General features: G+C 43.3%; 1 protein-coding gene across 18 annotated transcripts in view; it reads left to right on the forward strand.

The window, feature by feature from the left end:
* Positions 1-17,630, forward strand: part of RIMBP2 (RIMS binding protein 2) — an 877,394-nt gene that overhangs the window by 102,691 nt on the left and 757,073 nt on the right. For 8 of the 18 annotated variants that reach the window (XM_075322209.1, XM_075322235.1, XM_075322298.1 and 5 more), the window contains exons 1-2: positions 13,219-14,007; positions 15,104-15,199. In XM_075322209.1, coding sequence (XP_075178324.1) covers positions 13,969-14,007; positions 15,104-15,199 — 135 coding nt within the window. In that variant the 5' untranslated portion in view covers positions 13,219-13,968. Of the gene's footprint in view, positions 1-13,216; positions 14,008-15,103; positions 15,200-17,630 lie in introns of those variants that run through there. The other 10 variants (XR_012725119.1, XR_012725121.1, XM_075322285.1 and 7 more) reach the window with 5 other exon arrangements.

The following is a 17,630-nucleotide window of genomic DNA, read 5'->3' on the forward strand; positions in this document are numbered from 1 at the left end:
GGAATCCCAGTACCAAAATATGGTGCAAGTTGTGTAATACTAAAAATTTACAATCCTCCTAATGAGCTGGTGCAACCTTCATAGTTACCTGGGTCCAAAACTGGGGTTTATTTTCAGCTAACGGAGTAGTATCAATGCCCCTTAATGGAATAGGAGTTTGTAAAGGTACCATAGGAAAACCACAATTCTTAGCACAACCAAAATCCATCAAGTTCAGGGCGGCCCCTGAATCAAGAAAGGCCGTAGCCGAAAATGAGGATAGGAGCAAATCAAAGAGACGGACAAAAGGAATTTAGGTTGCACAGTACCCACAGTAAATGATCGAGCAAATCTCTTTACCCGTTTAGGGCAGACAGAAATAGTGTGAGACACGTCACCACAATAGAAACGCAACTTATTTTTCAGTCTAAAACACTGCCGCTCAGCATTAGAGAGGTCCCGACCACACTGCATACGCTCTGAACACTGTTCCGCAAGCAATACATCAGCATGCATCGTCTTGCGCTCGCGTAAACGCCTATCAATCTGAATGGCTAATGTCATAGAGGCATCGAGACCAGAAAAAATAGGAAATCCCACCTTAACATCCTTCACTGCATCCGCGAGACCCTTATGAGAAAGTGCCGCAAGTGCATCATCATTCCATTTTGTAAGGACCGTCCACTTTCTGAATTTCTGACAAAAAATGTAAGCAGAATTCTGACCTTGGATCAAAGCCAGCAAGGCCTTCTCCGCTTGATCAATAACTTTGGGTTCATCATACAACAATCCCAGGGCCTGAAAAAAGGAATCCACAGTAGCAAGAATCGGATCATCAGGAGCCAATGAAAAGGCCCAGTCCTGAGGTTCACCGCGCAACAAAGAGAGAACAATCTTAACATGCTGCACGGGGCACCCTGAGGACTTCGGTTTTAAGGCAAAAAACAATTTACAATTATTTTTAAAGTTGAAAAATTTAGACCTATCCCCTGAGAACAATTAAGGAACAAGAATTTTAGTTTTAAAACAGGAGTCTGTCTAAGATAAGCCGAAATTGCCTGAACCTCAGAGGAGAGATGCTCAACACGCTCAACCAATTGTTCTGTATCCATGTCAACAAAAAATCTTCCACGGTACCCAAAGAATAAGAGGAAAAATAAATAGAGCTAAAAAAAATATTTTCCCTTCTTTTGAGTACCTTTTCTTTTTTGTAGGCTGGTTATACTGTTATGATCCGGTAACCGTGGAAGATTACAAAAAACTCCCATTAGTGGAAAAACACCAAAAACAACAAGAGTAGTAGGAACCTTGGCTGACCACAATCCCCAAACTATCAGACCACACTAGAAGTAGCCGTGGAGCATTCCTAAACACCTAGACACCTCGTCACAGCTTGAGAAACTAGCTACGCTTCACAGATAGAAATAAGGAAATCTACCTTGCCTCAGAAAAGTCCCCAAACAAATAGACAGCCCCTGACATATAAAGATTACAGTGATGTAGGAAAACACGATACACAGATAGGAAAAATAGATTTAACAAAAGCGAGGCCCGAATAACTAGATACAAAGGAAAGGAAGCTGATTGTGGTCAGTACAAAATCCCTGCATAAAAATATCAATTTCCTGATAGTAAAAATGGCCCTGGAAGTCGAGCAACCTCACCCCCACTATATCAGGTACTCTTGTAATAATGGGAGAACAAAATACCAAAAAGAACATGAAAATACAAAAGTACAAATAATCAAGTTAGACAGGGAGAAACTCCCTTTTCTTGCAGCAGAGCTAGCAAAGGGATAACCCCCATGCTCACCACACAAGAGAAACAAAACTTCACCTGCAAGAAAACAGATACAAAACAAAACCAAGAAAAACAAACACCCTAAGGTGTAAACTAGGAAGCAAGGAAAAAAAACTATCTGCAGAAGTCTTGCTCAGGGAAACATGGATGAACAGAACTCCAAGCCAGGTTCAGAGACTGAGGAAAATTCAATTATAACCGGCACCAGCAAGGCCAAAAGTGCTCTGCTATATACACCAGGCTTGTCTGCAATAGGACTTCCTTAATTCCCAATTAACCCCGACACCTGTCTGAGTCACAGGCTCAGACTCCGCTCCACTACCATTCCTGGCCACCAGAGGGAGCTCCAAAACAGCACCCACACAGACAACATTCACAACAGGTGGAGTTTCTCTTCGCGCCTTTTCTGGGTTCCGCCCACGATAGCACGCCCCCTTTCGCAGCCTAAAAATATCAGCCTTCAGCCGCCCAGGATTGTTGCATCCATTAGATGCGACAATCCCAGCACTTTATCCAGCTTTTCCTGAATTGCCCTGGTGCGGTGGCACTCAGGGTAATAAGGGGTTAATCGCAGCTCATAGCTGCGACTAAGCCCTAGATTGGTAATGGTAGGCGTCTATGACACCCCCCCCATTACCAATCTGTAATAAATGACAAAAAATAAACACAAACATCGAAAAAATCCTTTATTTGAAATAAAATACAAAAATCCCCCTCTCTCACTACTTTATTAACCCCATAATCACCCCTGCAGATCTGACATAATCCACACGAGGTCCCACGACAATTCAGCTCTGCTACATCTGAAGATCGCAGTGAGCGCCATAAACAGGACTGCCTGCTGTGATCTCCAGAGAATGAATCAGCCACACGATCACTGGTTACTTCACTCAGGTGATTCCCGGTCATAGCTGGCAATACCTGTGACCGTAAATAGTCTGAATAAGGTCACCGCTGAATGTGCGGCTCACTCATTTTCTACGCTAGACCCTCAGACCGGGTCTGTAATTGGTTGTAGTCAGATGCTCGGGGCGTGTCTGACTGCAACTAATCACAGATGAAAGCAGTGAATATGGAATGAGCGGGGAAGTGAAGCAGCTGTTGGAGCGTACAGCCACACCAGTGATTCGATAAATATACCGCGCCTGCTCCAATCCCCCTATCCCCAGCACCATTTAAGTGCCGGCCAGATACCCTGGATCAATTCCGGGTATCTGGTGTCAGGTGGCTTTGCAGAGGGTATCTGCGAGTCCATCTGTCACTTAGGTGAAAAACCGTAGCAAAAACGCTGAAAAGAATTGACATGTTCATTCTTTTCCGAACACAGCAAAACCGGAGGTGGTTCATAAAACTGTCAGGAAACAATCCTGATGTGTTTGTGTGTGCGTGCATGAGATTTCAGAAATCTCATAGACTTTGCTGGAACTGTAAAAAGCAGTGTTTTATTAGCATGGATTTGCATAAAACCAAGGCAAATCCGTAGCTAAAAAACACTGCAAAAATGCCCAGTGTAAACATAGCCTTAGGGGTTATCTGCCAGACACAACAGACCGGAAAAGGAAGAACTTCTTTGTTGATGTGAGATCAAATGAAGCAGAGGAATTAACGGCTCTGCCACGGGAGATCTTTGCAGCGCAGAACAAGCAGGTAATTAGAAACTACCTGCTGGTAAGTTCTTAGCAAAATAGAAAAGAAAAACCCTTAAGATTTGGATAACCCCTTTAATGATATCTGCATTTGTATTGTACAGCCATTGTGATGAATTTTCAACAATGAGTCAATATTTTCCGTTTGACAAGCAAGTGTTCGTTCTATAATAATAAACGGTAGGTTGCTTAATATAATTATGTGTATTTCAATTGCAAAAACAATAATAAAATTTGAAACAGTGCTTCTTAAAGCATCTGAAGTTAGGTCTTAATTCCATCCAGTTATGTTCTGTATAGGACAATGCATCATCCAGACACACAAACTGCAAACAAATTCCAATTGTACAAGCTCCAGTGAACTCATCTAAATATATAGGACGCTGGCAATGACTGCATCCTAGTTACTTTCCAATGTGTTCAGCGCTGTGATTTCCAACCTAATAACCATGTTATAAACACTCCTCCTATTCCTACCTCAAGCAAGCTTGGCATAGGGGTAGGTAAAGCAGATAAGTCTCCCCCAACCCTGAATACAGACGAAGATCTCTCGACTGTTTTACATCATCTTTGAGCAGAATGAAATGTTTACATAGAGTAACATCTTTTATTGGTGGTTTATCCTAGACAACTCCTGATCATGTTCCAGGAAAACCCACTTTGGAACAACCTTAGGTGCCAACTTCTCCTGCTCAATCTAGAATTAAAAGGGATGACTAGACATTGTTACCTCTTTAGTAAATTAATTTTTATTGTTGTCTTTTACCCTTTAGTGCAAAATGATGTACCCAGAACTGTCCCGGACTCAGCAGAACTGTCCCGATTGGAGGGATCAGTTCTCCTGTCCTGCTGTTCACTGTTCTTGTCCCAGTCCTCCTCTCATTGCAGTAAATAAATGAAATTCTCCTCTGCTCTGGCTTCCCCAGGACTAGAACTAGAACTCCTTAACTGTAGGTAGCAGCTCTACCATTGAGCTACTGCCAATGCTGAGATGCGCTGGTGGACACAGACAAAAAAGGGCCCCTGTGCAAGAACAATATATATGGGCCTTTTGCAGCCCATCAAAATCACCAATTCCACCTGTTTTGAAGGCAGAAATGGGCCCCCTTCAGGGCTGGCATCAACACTCAGCACACTCGGGCAAGTGGTGGGTTCCGAGACCGCCTAATCGCAGGGGCGGTGATGTATTCTGCAGCTCCTGGGCCGATTTCTGAAGACCACAGTGCTACAGTTGGCAGCCGCTCTTTGCTGGCTACCGGCCCTTTAAATCCACACTTGCACCCAGAGTTCACTGCTGAACGCAGTGCACAGAGACATTAAGGTTCATCTGTGGGTGGAGCTAGCACGCTATATGCTCCTGTACCAGGAGGAGCTGCAACGCTGCCAGGGTCCCACCGACCTGTATGTCCCTCCACCCCAGTGCTGTATACACCCCAGTGCTGTACACCTCCCAGAGCTGTATGTCCCCCACCCCAATGCTGTATACCCCCAGAGCTGTATGTCTCCCCACCCAGAGCTGTATGTCCCCCACCCTAGTTCTGTATACACCCAGAGTTGTATGTCCTCCAATGCTAGTGCTGTATACCCCCCAGGGTGGCATGTCCCCCACCCTAGTGCTGTAATATATCCCAGAGCTGTATGTTCCCCACCCCAGCACTGTATACCCACCAGAGCTGTATGTCTCCCACCCCAGTGCTGTATAACCCCCCGAGCTGTATACCCGCCACCCCAGTTCTGTTTACCCCAGAGCTGTACAGTATGTCCCCCACCCCAGTTGTGTATACTCCCCCAGAGCTGTATTCCCCCACCCCAGTGCTGTATACTCCCCAGAGCTGTATGTGCCCCACATCAGTGCTATATACACCCAGATCTGTATGTTTCCCCACCCCAGTGTTGTATATTTCCCCAGAGCTGTATGTCCCCCTACCCCAGTGCTGTATACTTTCCCAGAGCTGTGTGTTCCCCAATACCAGTTCTGAATGCCCCCTCCAGAGCTGTATGTCCCCCCACCCCAGTGCTGTATGCCCCCCAGAGCTGTATGTTCCCTCACCCCAGAGCTGATTGCCCCCCTCAAGAGCTGTATGTCCCCATTGCTATTTGCCCCCTCAGAGCTCTATGCGCGCCTTTCTAGTACTGTGTATGTCCCCAGCTATGTCCCCCATTGCTGTATGCCCCCTCAGAGCTCTATGCGTGCCTTCCCAGTAATGTGTATGTCCCCAGCCTCCCCTGTGATGTATGTGCAGCAGTCAGTGTGCACTGTGTGCACCATGTCTGTTAGTGATGGCCATCATGCAGCGCTCCGTGCACAGCCAAATGCCTGGGAGGAGCTAGAAGCAGACATGCAGGGGGAAGTGAATGAGGCAGCTGCCAGCTTCCCCATATTAAAGATACAGTATCTCTAATGTGTCTATGTGTGCACCAAAACTGCACAGTTCTGCGGCTTCTTTAGACATACAATCAGTGCAGTTTTGTGAAATGACATTTACTTTGCTTGGACAGTTAAACGTAACAGAATTTCTGTTAAAAAATCAGCAGAAATAATGCAACAGTTATGCTACATATGAAGATGAACTAAATATCCAAGCAAAGTGGATGTGATTTTATGAAATCTCCACCCGCACCCGACATGTGCAGGGAGAAATGCGAGCTCGCCACTGCATTTCCTGGCAAAGAATCACATCAATACCACATCAAAATCGCACCGTGTTTTGATGTTTTTTGTCAGAAAATGCAGATTTGGTGCAGGAGTATGGTGTATAAAATTGAGCACCAAATCTGCATCTCTTAGCAAAAAACACACAAAAACAGTTTTGACTGTTTCGGTGCAATTTTCTGCCAACAGATGCAAATTTGGTGCTGAAATGTCTGCACCAGATTTCTGCACAAATTTTGCATTAACTGGCAGAAAACTGCTCCAAAACGGCATCAAAACAATTTTTTTGCCAAGAGATGCAGATTTGGTGCTAAATTTTATACACCATTTTCCTGCACTGAATCCGCATCTCCTGTCAAAAAAATCACATAAAAACCTCATCGTGTTTGGATGTGGGTTTTTTTGCCAGAAGATGCAGATTTGGTGCATGAATATGGTATTTAAATTTCAGCACCAAATATTTATTTCTTTTATTTGTCATACTTGTATACCGCCCCTCTTCAAAGACTCAGAGCGGTTCACAACATATAATGCAAAATACAAAGTTTATTCCCTATCTGTATGTTTTTGGAGTGTGGGAGGAAACCGGAGTACCCGGAGGAAACCCACGCAAACTTGGAGAGAAAATACAAACTCCTTGCGGATGTTGTCTTTGGTGGGAATTGAGCCCAGGACCCCAGCGCTGCAAGGCTGAAGTGCTAACCACTGAGCCACTGTGCTTGGCTATGGGCAAACAGACACAGTTTTCTGCTAGGAGATGCAGGTCAGTGAACTCAGCTCACCTTGGGTGAGGTCACTGAGTTTAATGAGGTCACCTGAAGTTAGTTTACCTGCTGTTACAGGTGGGTTACCGGGGGAACCTCCAGCTATGACTGCAGATAAATAGTGATATCACTGCTCACAGCTGCGGCTCAGTCAGTCTCTGCCTGAAGCCACAGCATGCGGACATGTTCTGTGCCTGTGTGCTGTATCTTCAGTATATAGCAGAGCCAGAATTGTCATGGGCCCTTGTGTGGATTACGTCAGAACTGGGGTTAATACATTGGAGAAAGAGGGGTTTTTTTGCATTTTATTCCAAATGAAGGATTTTTTCAGTGTTTGTGTTTATTTCTTTTCACTTACAGATTAGTAATGGGAGCTCATAGATGCCTCCCATTACTAATCTAGAGCTTAGTGGCAGCTGTGAGCTGCCACTAGCCCCTTATATTACCAAAATAGCCACCGCACCAGGGCAATCGGGATGAGCTGGGTAAAGCACCAGGATTGATACATCTAATCGATTTAACAATTCTGGGATGCTGCAGGCTGCTATTTTTAGGCTGGGTAGGCTCAATAACCATGGTTCTCCTCAGCCTGAGAATACTAGCCCCAAGCTGTCAGCTTTATCATTGTTAGATGTCAAAATTGGCCTTACTAGTGATGCACAAGCATGCTTGGCACTGCTCGTTACTCGATCGGGCATTGGGGTGCTAAGGTTCTCGCAAAGATCAACCAAGTATCGCTGGTCCATAAAACAATGACCACAATGCACAGGCTTGCTTCACTGCATGATGTGTGCAGGCGCCCCAGGGAGAGACATTTGTAGTGTCTGAATGACTCTACTGGGGGATAAAACAATGTTCTCGGATGTAGTTTGACAATAAAAAAAAACCTGCTTTCCCTTCCGCCGCCGGAAATGCTCTGTTCATGGCTGGCTCTATGTGGTCGGAGACCCGAATAGGTCAATCATTGACTTTCTATAATGGTCGTTGCTGACTTCAAGCTTGTCCATGCGTCTGACCAGCTCAAATAGAACAACGAGCATTCAAGCATTTTACAGATCATGCATTACCACTATGTGATAGATTACAGCATAGCTAGCCGGGTTGTCAACCATGCAGAAATTTCAGGACAGTTCTCTTTGCAAAAATTGGTTACTTTTCTGCTGTGTCCATATAAAAAATGAAGGCATCCCTGATTTTTTTTTTTTTTTTAATCTGAAGAAATTTGCACAGATTATCGTGACTGTAATTAGCATTTTACAATTTACGTGAATACAGCTGATGTCTTCGTATCAGAATTATGAGCTCTAGTCAAATATTGCATATAATAATTTTTTATGGTTTTCCAATGTGTCCATTAAAAAGTTGTCTGTCCGTGATTTTTCGGTAAGTTGTGCAGAAAAAAAATGTAAACTCTAGTTGGCAACCCTGATAGCTAGTAATTAGTGATAGTGAGCACTACCGTGCTCGGAACATGTGACTCGTAATGAGAATTTTGACAGTCGGACGAGTTGTTTCGAGTACCAAGCACCCGAGCATAGTAGTTCTCGCTCATCACTACTAGTAATAGTATCTACTACTAATTTTTTTTTCTCTTGCTCTTTTACCCCCCTCTTTTCCTTATCCCACTTATATCTCCTCGTTATATAATTTTTCTTTTTGTTTTAATATTACTATATTGATGTTAAATACCATTGTCTCCTTTTGTATTTGCTGTAAATACAATTTGCATTACTGAAGTTATATGCTGACTTTAAAGGAAATCTGTCACCATGATTTTGCAATGTAAGCAGAGGACAGCATGCTGCGAGGGTTATAAAAGTAAAGATATCTGTGCTTCTCTTATCTGTGTCTGAGCTATTGTTTAAAATGAAAAAGAAGACAGTTGCACTCTGAAATGCTAAAACATGAAAACCATGTATGTAATAATATAGATATGCATTATGGATAACCTTGACGTGGCTACTGGGTGATACTGTATATAAAAATGGCTGATTTTGTTTGCTAAATATCTAAATTTTTTCTTAGATTTTCCTTAGCAGTAATGCATATATATATTCATTGTTTTTATGTTTAAGCATTTGAGAGTGCAACTGTTTCTTTTTTTGTCATTTTATGTCACGTTCAGTTATGCACCTGTTCACATTGCAGCTTTGGGAGTGCCGTCAGTCTTTTTGTCTAGATTAATGGGGGGTCATGCCTTTTGACTGTGCACCCTTCCCCCACTAGCCAGAGGTGATTTTATTCTCTAAGCAGGTTCCCATTTACCCATACACAGGAGGTTTTTAAACTCAGAGAGAGGCTTCAGTTCAGAGCAGGTACTCAGTATACAAGGTATGCTGTGATGTGGCCACTGGGCAGATTAAAAATGGCTGTTTTTGCATGCTAAATATCTCAATGTTTTCTTAGATATTTAGCAAACAAAATCAGCCATTTTTATATACAGTATCACCCAGTAGCCACGTCAAGGTTATCCATAATGCATATCTATATTATTACATTCATGGTTTTCATGTTTTAGCATTTCAGGGCTAGACTGTCTCTCTTTTTTTTTTTTAGAAACTTCAGTTCAGAGTAGGTACCCAGTATATGAAGTATGCATTGCAGTTTTGGGAGTGTCATCAGTCTTTTTGTTCAGATTAATCTGAGCTATTGTTTAACTATACCAAAGGGTCTATTGCTCTGTGATTAACATTGGTGTGACTGGGTGCCTCATGCAGAGCCCCCTGCTGTGATTGACACCTCACAGTCAATGCACAATCTCTATTGAGAATCTGGTATGGGTGGGGAAGCTCACTCAGGCCTGCTACACTAAATTCTGAGATAAAGTAAGAATAGTTGCTCACAGTGATTTAAGATACACATGGTAAGGGTACACTCACACAAGCTTATGATTCGCACTAGTGGAATGCAAGAAAATCTCGCATGGCACTCTGACCAATGTAAGTCAATGAGGCAGATGAGATGATCAGTTATTTTCTCATCCAGATTCTGGAATATGCTGTGAGTGGATGCCCAAATTGTTCGAGACTCTCCAATAAAAGTCAATGGTTGTGAAAAAAAATAGACGCCACACGGACAGTACATGGACCATCCTAGTGACATCCGTTTTTATGGATATAAAACTATTCTGTAGCAGAGAACACTGTAAATGCTCCTGTAAATGAGTATAAATGAATAATGGTTGCTGAGAAAAAAATGGATTGCACACTGACAGCACACGAATAACAAGTGAAAAGATATCGTCCTACTCTCATGGATGAGAATGGGACCGTTTTTCATGCGCTCGTGTGACTCCAGCCTTAAGGATGCTTTACATGCTGCGACATCGCTAACGATATATCGTCAGGGTCACGTCGTTAGTGACGCACATCCGACGCCGTTAGCGACATCGCAGTGTGTGATACCAAGGAGCAACGATCAACGATCGCAAAAGCGGCAAAAATCGTTGATCGTTGACACATCGCTCCTTTTCATAATGTCATTGCTGCTGCAGGTACGATGTTGTTTGTCGTTCCTGCGGCATCACACATCGCTGTGTATGACACCGCAGGAACGACGAACATCTCCTTACCTGCGTCACCTGGCAATGAGGAAGGAAGGAGGTTGGCGGGATATTCCGCCCGCTCATCTCCGCCCCTCCTCTGCTATTGGGCTGCCGCTTAGTGACGCCACATACTTCACTCTGACCTGCTGAAGGCAGCGCAAAGTACTGTAATGCACATGCGCCAGCTTTATTTCTGGGTCATCGGTGTGCTTTTGACCTTTCTTGGCGCATGCGCACTACAGTACCTTGCTCTGCTCTCAGCAGGTCAGAGTGAAGTACGCAATCACAGGAGCAAGACTGGGGATGCTATGTGGATGATGTTGCAGGAGGATGTAAATAGAATGTGCAAGAAAACACAAGTGGAGTTGTAATATTCATTGAATCATTAAAGTTTTATTGAATACAAAAAACACAAAACGTTTTTTCTAAATATGTCATCATAAAAATATATTATGAACAGAGGGCTCCAAAAAGGAGGAGTGTCCCCATATGTTAGTGACAATGCACAGAAAAAAGTAATTCAAATATGCACAAAAGACATGTATATTTGTATATATATAGCAGTGCACCTCCATGTGCACCTCTACATGTTATGGAGTCTGAATTGAAAAGTATAAGACAGGCACATAGTAATGGATTAGGCGTCTAATATATCGTCATATGGTAAAAGATATCAATCAAATTCTGTATAATTAGCTTACCCATAATAATAAAGTGCCTAGTCAGCTGTCACTGGACATGTATAAATAGGGTCACAAATTATCTCACCAATGGTTAAATTGTCCCCAGGTAGTGTCAATCCACAGGGGGTTGGCGCATGCGCTACAGGAGGCACCCGGTGACTGTGTATATCACCCGAAAAACACCAAGAAAGAGGGGAATACGGGCACTGCTAAACCATCTGTGCAATGGAAAAATCTATAATAAACAAATGAAGCAAGAGAGGCTCTCAATATATATGCAAAAGTGGAAAGAATTTATTAGACAAAAGCAGAAACATTAAAACCATTAAAAATTTGGGGGACAAAGAATGACCCACCCATATGCAAAAAGGCACAGAAACCACAAATACCTCACTATTTAATAATGTGATCAACCAAATACAATACAGTATCCCCTGATGAAGCCACACATGGTGGCGTAACACGTGGGGCAGGCGCATCCACAATACCTCCTTTATGGTTTAAAAATACCGCTTGGTTAGTATTATTATTATTATTATTTATTATTATAGCGCCATTTATTCCATGGCCCTTTACAAGAGAAAGAGGGTATACGTACAACAATCATTAACAGTACAAAACAGACTGGTGTAGGAGGAGAGAGGACCCTGCCCGCGAGGTCTCACAGTCTACAGGGAATGGGTGATGGTATAATAGGTGAGGACAGTGCTGGTTGCGCAATGGTCTACTGGACTGAGGGCTATTGTAGGTTGTAGGCTTGGTGGAAGAGGTGGGTCTTGAGGTTCCTCTTGAAGCTATCCTGTATCCTGACTCTCTTTGATTTGTCCCACGGTTTTGCTAGTTACCTGCTGGGTGACAATGTATTTGACCAATGTAAGTCAATGAGGCAGATGAGATGATCAGTTATTTTCTCATCCAGATTCTGGAATATGATGTGAGTGGATGCCCAAATTGTGCGAGACTCTCCAATAAAAGTCAATGGTTGTGAGAAAAAATGGACGCCACACGGACAGTACATGGACCATCCTAGTGACATCCGTTTTTATGGATATAAAACTATTCTGTAGCAGAGAACACTGTAAATGCTCCTGTAAATGAGTATAAATGAATAATGGTTGCTGAGAAAAAAATGGATTGCACACTGACAGCACACGAATGACAAGTGAAAAGATATCATCCTACTCTCCTGGATGAGAATGGGACCGTTTTTTCATGCACTCGTGTGACTCCAGCCTTAAGGATGCTTTATACACTGCGACATCGCTAATGATATATCGTCGGGGTCAGGTCGTTAGTGACGCACATCCGGCGCCGTTAGCGACATTGCAGTGTGTGACACCAAGGAGCAACGATCAACGATCGCAAAAGCGGCAAAAATCGTTGATCGTTGACACGTCGCTCCTTTTCATAATGTCATTGCTGCTGCAGGTACGATGTTGTTCGTCGTTCCTGCGGCATCACACATCGCTGTGTGTGACACCGCAGGAACGACTAACATCTCCTTACCTGCGTCACCTGGCAATGAGGAAGGAAGGAGGTTGGCGGGATATTCCGCCCGCTCATCTCTGCCCCTCCTCTGCTATTGGGCTGCCGCTTAGTGACGCCACAGGAATGTTGCTATGACGCCGAACGCACCTCCCCCTTGAAGGAGGGATTTTTCGGCGGTCACAGCGACGTCGGTGAGAAGGTATGTGCGTGTGACGCTGCCGTAACGATAATGTTCGCTACAACAGCGATCACCAAATGTCGCACGAACGACAGGAGCGGGTGCTATCGCGCACGACATGTTGAAGCGTGTAAAGCACCCTTTAGATTGAGAATCTCTTTGGTATGAAATATTTCCTACAATCATAATATTAATTAAGCACTAGTTATCTGAACTATAACATTATTTTGGGTAAAACCAGTGCATCTCAGAATATGACTGTAGTGTATAACTGTTTTCCTGTCCGTCGTTATACTATGTCTCCTCCTTATTATGAGTAAAGGATAAAACACAACTCTCAGGCTCCCTCCTACTGTGATGACCGTGCACGATAAACTGAATAAGACATGCAGATTGTTATAAGCAAGTGTGCTCCCACCCACATCCACCAGCATCAGCAAGCTGGGCTCATTGATGCTGCACATTTCACTCATCAGGTATATGGTGCTGGCTGAGTCTATTTCTCAGTAACTGCGCATACAAAGTCCATGGCTCTTCCATCTGCTCTTCTTGTTTTTGTTGGAACTGGAAAAAGAGATATCCGCACTCTTTTTTGCCTCTGGGATTAAGTAGACTCTTTAGCTGGTATTGATTCTTCCTTATTAAAATGAAGATGTGTGAGAAATAATGCCAGGAACTGCAAGCTCTGCTCCTGCTTCACTTCATGTCTGATGGGCTCCTGCTTGGCTCCTTCGGAGGGACTCTGACTTCCGTCCTTTAACTCCTTTGCACTCCATGTCTGTTATTCTTCCCCAGAACAGACACTTTGCGCAAGGTGCTGTTTGTGAGGGAGATACTTGTTTTCTTGAGGAATATGACCTCCTAATTCTGTGGAAGGAAATAAGCTTTAACTGAGGATAAAATATGCTTCTTTGAATAGAGCATGCAGAAAATTTCCTTTTTACCCTTTAAGTGTCATATTTACAGTGAACGACAAAGCGACTTCTCATTCTCCCTGGACTCTTCATGATGTCTTCAGCAGGCAAGAATAATTACCACCATCTGAACCAATGATCATTGTCTTCTCATACTTGGAAAAATGGGACAAATCTGGAGGACTGTCAGTTTACCATGGAGGTTAAGTTCAGTGGAGTTTTTCTCAAGTCATTTTCAAGAATTAGTCGAAATGTCTTCTCCAGCTCTGCTTTTCTATCCTTCACTGACATCCTAGATTTTCATTTTTCTTAACAGTAAATGGGACAAGGTACCTATCATACAGAGGAGGCCAAAAAGGTAGGTTTTTAATGTTAATCTTAAGATCTGTCCAAGATAGAACTGCTGGATATCGCGGACAATGTTGGTAATTGTCAGTGGGAGTAAAGAATAAAAGTAGCATAAGGTTACTGTTATGTGGAAGTCGGGATGAATCACCAGTCACCAAGGAATTCACTTCATAATGATATGGAGATAATTAGTCTTAAGCGGGCTTTACACGCTACGACATCGCTAATGCGGAGTCGTTGGGGTCACGGAATTCGTGACGCACATCCGGCCGCATTAGCGATGCCGTTGCGTGTGACATCGATTAGCGATTTTGCATCGTTGCAAAACAGTGAAAAATCGCTAATCGGCGACACGGGGGTCCATTCCCAATTATCGTTACTTCAGCAGTAACGAGGTTGTTCCTCGTTCCTGCGGCATCACACATCGCTGCGTGTGACGCCGCAGGAGCGAGGAACGTCTCCCTACCAGCCTCCCGGCCGCTATGCGGAAGGAAGGAGGTGGGCGGGATGTTACGTCCCGCTCATCTCCGCCCCTCCGCTGCGATTGGGCGGCGGTTCAGTGACGTCGCTGTGACGCCGCACGGACCGCCCCCTTAGAAAGGAGGCGGTTCGCCGGTCACAGCGACGTCGCCGGACAGGTAAGTATGTGTGACGGCTCTGGGCGATGTTGTGCGCCACGGGCAGCGATATGCCCGTGTCGCGCAACAGATGGGGGCGGGTACGCACACTAGCGATATCGGGACCGATATCGCAGTGTGTAAAGTAGCCTTTAGGATCTGGGAATGTACAGATCTATTCCATCTGGAGACAACAGAACAACTGACAGCAGAATATGACACTGGTTTTACTCATAGGTCAGAATGATACTTTAATGTTCCTGCATTTTATTGATGTTGGTTATTTTGGTATTTACTCGGTAACACAATACTGTCAGTCATTCTATGCTTCACTAGACCATTTATGTCTCTTACATTGCATGCAAGTAGCAGAGGAGATGGTTATTCCTTTTTTTTAGATTCTGACATATATGCCTCGTATACATCGTACCTCTTATATTGTGTCATGATGTCTTTGTGGGATCTAACAGTCCTGACAATCTGTTCTAGGAGAAGAGCAATGATCATGCTGTTACTCTCCAGGAGGATTTGCACACTGAAACCAAAGCTGAAACACCAAGAAGGGACAAGGAAAAGAAAAAGTGGGTGAGTTATTATATTGTACATTAGTAATAAGACAATAAGGATTGGAGGTTTTATCAATTATTTATGTAATTCATTCTGCAATATTCCCACAATCTCTCTAATTTTCTTCTATATCAATAGATGTAAAGATTCCCCCTTAGCACAGCACACAGTCACACACTTACATAGCATACAATGTATGTTCTTATGATCGTGTCACAGTACACAGAGCTGGGCAGATTTTATTGCCTTTTAATGGGTTTTTCAGGTTTATACTTTTTTTTACACTAAGAGCAACAAAGCAGTCTTTGTTAACGAGACTATCAATGACCATCAGGTTTTGCTACTCTGTAGAAAAATCAACTTCGAAAACTTCTAAAATCATGCACTGATCACCAGTATTAATGCCCGTTCTCGACTGATGTCTCACTTGGCAGAGCTATCACTACAACATATCAATCAAGGCAGAGTCGGCATGCTGACAGCCAGTTTTGTGAATTCATTGTTTACAAAATAGTAATACTAAAGTTCTAAACTAAAGCGTCATTAGAAAGTGATTCACAAACGCTATAATGGCGTAGTTTAATGGGAAACCATCACCAGATTTTTTCAGTGTAATTGAAGGCGCCTACCGCCTTTACTGCCTCTTTTACAACAATCTGACCCCCTCTGAATATCGACAAAAATAACTTTTATTCCTTTTATAACCCCATCGTATGTCACTGTCCAGCTGATGGGCATCATTGGTCTTGCTTAACTTCCTCCTGTCCTGCTTCATGTGGATGACGCATCAAACATCATCCACACAGTGCCCCAAATCTTGCTCCTGTGCGGGCATACTTCACTCTGACCTGCAAAAGACAGCACCAAGTAATGTAATGCACATGCGCCAGCTTTATTTTTGGGTCATCGGTGTGCTTTTGACCTTTCCTGGCATGTGCGCACTACAGTACTTTGCTCTGCTCTCAGCAGGTCAGAGTGAAGTACGCAATCACAGGAGCAAGATTGGGGGTGCTATGTGGATGATGTTGGATGCATTATCCTAATGAAGCAAAGCATGAGGATGTAAATAGAATGTGCATGAAAACACACGTGGAGTTCTAATATTCATTGAATCATTAAAATTTTATTGAATACTAAAAACACAAAGTTAATTCTAAAAATGTCATCATAAAAATATATTATGAACAGAGGGCTCCAAAAAGGAGGAGTGTCTGCATATGTTAGTGACAATGCATAGAAAAAGGTAATTCAAATATACACAAAAGACATGTATATTTGTATGTATAGCAGTGCACCTCCATGTGCACCACTACATGTTATGGAGTCTGAATCGAAAAGTATAAGACAGGCACATAGTAATGGATTAGGCATCTAATATATCATCATATGGTAAAAGATATCAATCAAATTCTGTATAATTAGCTTACCCATAATAATAAAGTGCCTAGTCAGCTGCCACTGGCCATGTATAAATAGGGTCACAAATTATCTCACCAATGGTTAAATTGTCCCCAGGTAGTGTCAGTCCACAGGGGGGGTTGGCGCATGCGCTACAGGAGGCACCCGGTGACTGTGTATATCACCCGAAAAACACCTCAGGACCAGGCCCTTTTTTGATGTCCTGGTCCTGAGGAAGAGGTTTCAACCTCGAAACGCGTAGACCTATGAAATAGTGAATATAGCAATAAGAGGCTAAAATTTAACTTTTAATTCTAACGTGTTAAAAGCCCAAGAGGGGTACAAGTAACCATAAAACTCCCCAGTGATCTGATATCTCAGATAATACCTGTCGTAGCACAGGGAGTCAGTGATGTATAACAAACATAACAGAAAAACACAATAAACATAAATAATAAATTGAGTAGATTGTGTCCACCCAAGGGACAGTGGTCCACCTATTAGGGAAGAAAAAACAATCAAACAAACTCAATATAAATAAATCAAGAGCTGAATGTTGGTCCTCAGTGGAAGGACCAACACATAATCCTATTGCTCAATATGCAAATAAATGGGAACAATCTCACCCATATTCAGTGGTCTGGGGCAACTCAGGATCTCCTCCGTGTAGGTCCTCTTTATGTCATCAGACTGTCGCTGACCCTACACAAACCTAGGAGGTTATCTTAACCTGTTGCCCATACTTCTGTCCTGACAAGGACAGACCACAGCTGGCCCTCTCTATATACCCCTACACCGATCCTAGCCACGTCCCGACGCGTTTCGTCACACAAGACTCATCAGGGGACTCCGGTGTTTAGATAGAGGCCAGAGGTCCTAAGCCCTCGCTCCCAGAATAACACAAGGGAACCAGAGCCACAGTGATAGAGGGTATATAAATGGTAGTAGACCAATAAGAATTGGAGGCCACTTAAGAGACTCACCAGTGGTGATTCAGTTGCACAGGTGAATCCATATCCAGTATATTACAAAGTAACACCCCATAGTGACG

The sequence above is a fragment of the Anomaloglossus baeobatrachus genome, chromosome 1 (assembly GCF_048569485.1).
Source record: "Anomaloglossus baeobatrachus isolate aAnoBae1 chromosome 1, aAnoBae1.hap1, whole genome shotgun sequence".
Lineage (NCBI taxonomy): Eukaryota > Metazoa > Chordata > Amphibia > Anura > Aromobatidae > Anomaloglossus > Anomaloglossus baeobatrachus.